Source organism: Sinocyclocheilus grahami, unplaced genomic scaffold (assembly GCF_001515645.1).
Source record: "Sinocyclocheilus grahami isolate Dianchi unplaced genomic scaffold, SAMN03320097.WGS_v1.1 scaffold5.1, whole genome shotgun sequence".
Lineage (NCBI taxonomy): Eukaryota > Metazoa > Chordata > Actinopteri > Cypriniformes > Cyprinidae > Sinocyclocheilus > Sinocyclocheilus grahami.
Window position 1 is genome coordinate 6,577,374 of NW_015505184.1, and position 4,072 is coordinate 6,581,445.

The following is a 4,072-nucleotide window of genomic DNA, read 5'->3' on the forward strand; positions in this document are numbered from 1 at the left end:
AATAAAAAGCTTTTGTAACATTATACACTATACCATTCAAAAGCTTGGAGTTAGTATAATTATTATTTTTTTGGGTAGAAATGATAGAAATTAATACTTTTATTTAGCAAGGATGCTTTACATTGATCAAAAGTGATGATAAAGACATTCATAATGTTACAAAAGATTTCCATTTCAGATAAATGCTGTTCTATTCATCATCTCAAAAATTATACTCAGCTGTTTTCAACATAATTAAAATAATAAATGTTTTTTTTAGCAGCAAATCAGAATATTTGAATGATTTCTGATATATATATATATATATATATATATATATAGTGGTGGGCCGCCTGGACCAAAAAATGCCTGGGCCGCAGAACTTTTAACAAATTAAACATGCCCCTTTTTCTTCAACACTGCAGCTTAAATGTACCCATCGTATTTTTACTTGTCAAGCAGAAGCAAACGCTCTGAACGCTCAATCCAGCGATGAAAAGGTGTAGCGGTGACCTCTTGTTTTTCTTTATTTTTATTTTAAGATGTATATTGACTATAAGATGTTTGGTTGTGTACACCGTTATTATTACCAACAAACTTTTGACATCCTCCAAATTTACGGAAACGCGATCCAAATTCATCTTTCACAGTTTCCGGCTTCCCAAATATGGACTGTGCGCTGTGAACACGCAAAGGCAAAAAACTTCTCAAAAACCATCTGATTGGCTAAACCATTCATATAAATTTTTTCCCCTATTGTTTAAAAAAGGCTGTTACAGAGTTCGGAGTGATAGCCTACTTCATCAGGACAATTATTACATTGATATTTGATAGTTTTCTGCATTTAATTCCATATAAAATTGTTTACAGCACACCTTTAAGCACCTTTTGTTTAAAAAGTAAAATTCACTTGCAATTACATAGCACATATCATTTTACAAAAATGGTAAACCACCAATGAAATAGCACGAGTGATTACAATTTCTAACCAATGTTCAATATCAAATATTGAACACTGCCAGATATTTTAAGAATTGAGAAGAATACTATGAATAAACATAAGATAAGTGCAGTAAATGTTACTGAATTTTTAAAAAGGAGATCTCTGAAGTTTCTTTCAAACTTAGTAAAATCTCTCTCAAATCAACTCGAATAGAAAGAAAACACAATTGAAACCTATTCACATTTGTCTGCTTGGACGTGATGCAAAATGTACATTATTTACAGCTTAAGTCAACAGTCCATAAATAAGTGTGAGATTCCTAGTGAGATTTGAGTCTGTATCGAAAGTCAATATCATAGGTGGGCTGGAGAACACCCAGTCCGGCCCGAGACTGGTCCAACGGCGGTTCTTTCACATCAGAGTCTAAAAGGTCCATTTCAAAGTACGCTAGCAGTAAAGACAGGAACTGCTTGATCTCATGCACAGCAAAGAAGCGGCCAGGACACTTGGTCACCCCAGAGCCAAAGGGCATGTAGTAGTAACGAAGTTTGCGTCCGTTTCGGTAAAAGCTGGTCTTCTCCAGTCCATTCTCATCAAGGTATCTATCATACTTATATGTCTGTTCGTGGCAAGATGCAAAAACATTAATGAGGAGATTAATTCTTATATCATTTACAAGTTTATTCTGATATGTTTTAGGTGAAAGCTGCAATTTATCTCACCAGAGGATCTTCATAGATCTCAGGATCAAAGTGAATCATCGGGGGGTACAGAGCAATTACATCATCTTTGCGGATGTGGTAAGACTCGTTGTTGTCCAGGTGAAGAAGGAAATCGCTCTTGGCCATTCGCACATTCAGGGACGCGCTGGACAGCCTCATCGCCTCTTTAATGATACTGTCTGAAATTACAGGGAAGCTTTAGTCCACATTACATTTGGTATGTTAATCATATTGAGTACATGAACGTTTAAATATTTTCAAAGTGTTCCCACCTAGAATTGGCATGTTGTCCAACTGTTCCCTTGTTAGTACAAGTCGAGGATTCATGGGATCGACTTTCTGATAAGAACTTTCAAATGTTCGCCTCACCTCCTCGCTAGCAGCTTTCATGGCCGCAGGGCACCTGCAAACAAGCAGAAGTTGTGTCATCAAGTACAGCAGGAAAAAAAATATTTTTTTGAGGTTATCAAAACAGATTACTAGAAAATATTATTTCAGTCTTTCTACACTTAATTCAGTGTATTACTTGCTCTAATTCATTTTAAAATGTACTATCAATTTCTGAGTTAAAAAAAGTTTCTACACCAATTTGTGTTCTCTTATACATCAGAGGAAAAAGTTAATTCATGTTGGTTAAGAACTTCTTCTAAATGCAACTACAGTATAGTCTTTTCCAAGAACACTCTGAAGAAATGCTTATCTCCAACACTACAATAAATGCATTTATCTGTGCTGGTTGATAACCCTAGGGAGTGACTACTGTGCAGTTTTACACTTGCTAAAAATATATGATTTGTACCTGATCATATGGAACAGGGTCCAGAAGGTTGCAGGCAAAGTGTTGGCTTGTGAAGCCCACAGCATGGCCACATGGGTCCTGGCTTTGCTCAGCTCGTTGAAGGTAGATAATGTATCATTCAACAGCATGCGTAAGCATATGAGGTCCGACACATTGGCACGCTTGCTGAGGTTCTCGTGGAGCATTGTCTTGGCGAGATTCTCGCGAGCGCTGTAGGCACTTTTGAAAACGTGAATGGGGAGACCAGCGATCAGAGCAGGAAAGATCTTATCAAACTCTTTGAAGTTCTCCAATGCATTGAGCACCAGAGCTTTTTGGGCCTGCTGACGTGCAATACTCTGGTCTCCATCCAATTCCTTTCCAAAGAGGGTCAGGTAGCCTGCTTCAAACATGATCTTGTAGCAGAAGGCAAAAATACCATCGCTCTGCCACTCGGAGGGTTTGGCCTTCAGCATGCCTGACTGCAGCATGGTGCTCTGTAGGTTTTCCATCATGGTCTCAATGAGAGGAGACAAGGCCTCCCCTTGCAGGGTCTTCAAGAAGGTCTGATGCAGGTTCTCAGTGGTGTAACCTTGACTGGGATCCATGCTCTCGTGACCAAATGCCTGCAAGAACACATGCATGTCATCACATCCCAGTTTAAGTAGTTAATTTTGTTGTAAGCAATAAGCAAAATTTTATTTCGTTTACCTTTGCAGAGGCATCGAAGTGAAATTTCTTCCAATCTAGATGCCTTCCTTGGCGGATAACGGCATGGTAGGAGAATGGATCACAAAGGAAATGGACATACTGCCCAGCAATCTTGCATGTAAAAATGTGACCATGTTTCTTCTGTCTGCTGCGAAGAAACTCTAAAGGATTGGCCCCAAACTGAAGAGCACAACCGAGGTAAGGGATCCAGCCATTTTCTACTGGAGGCTCTCCAGGCCATCTGAAACAATCACAGCACCAGTTACAAAACAGCTCATAAAAGCAGGGTTTAAGAACAAGACTCAAGTTCTGTCATGTAGCTGATTCAATTCAGTGCTATACAAAACAAAAATTGTTTGGAAAACTATCTAACTAAAACCACATTATCATTTAAGATGATCTTTCATTTAAAGAAGTACCCTGCAAATTAGTTATTTAGCATTAGAGATTGTAACATTATGTAACATCAATTGTCAAACAGATGTGAATCCCACCATCCCTGTGATGTTTTTAGTCACAAATCTGTGAGTATTTACCTTCTGCGTATTCCTGTGATAAGCCAAAGACAACAACAGAGCCCAACAACTATGGCCCAAATGAGGGCAATGCTTAGTATCATGACTGATGGGGAGACAAAAACTGGTGGAACTAGAGTGTGGCTTTAATCCTTGAAGATGCACTCATGTGCTCTTAGTGCTGTTTTTATATTATACACCACAAGCCACAGCCCTTGACGTAACTCCACGACTAATGACTGCCCCCACACTTTTTCCTGAAAACGTGCCAGATGCCTTTAAGGAAAAAAAACTGGATAGGTGTAGGTCTGTCTGTGCCTGTCTGTGTGTGTGTGTCCTTGAACGGAGTCCATGGACACCTCCACCTGACGGCCAGTAGACTGTACTTTGACAGTATTGCAAAGTTGGGAAACAGCTTCAAGGT

The 4,072-nt window shown here is 39.0% G+C and overlaps 1 protein-coding gene across 1 annotated transcript; it reads right to left on the reverse strand.

Annotated features, from left to right (window-relative positions):
- Nucleotides 1-637: 637 nt before the first annotated feature.
- Nucleotides 638-3,795, reverse strand: LOC107586715 (cholesterol 7-alpha-monooxygenase-like). The gene is made up of 6 exons (XM_016274193.1): nucleotides 3,670-3,795; nucleotides 3,134-3,374; nucleotides 2,444-3,048; nucleotides 1,917-2,047; nucleotides 1,645-1,823; nucleotides 638-1,541 (listed from the first exon to the last, which is right to left on the reverse strand). Exons 1-6 carry the CDS (start codon nucleotides 3,750-3,752, stop codon nucleotides 1,242-1,244), a joined length of 1,539 nt encoding a protein of 512 aa, XP_016129679.1. The 5' UTR covers nucleotides 3,753-3,795; the 3' UTR covers nucleotides 638-1,241.
- Nucleotides 3,796-4,072: the final 277 nt, after the last annotated feature.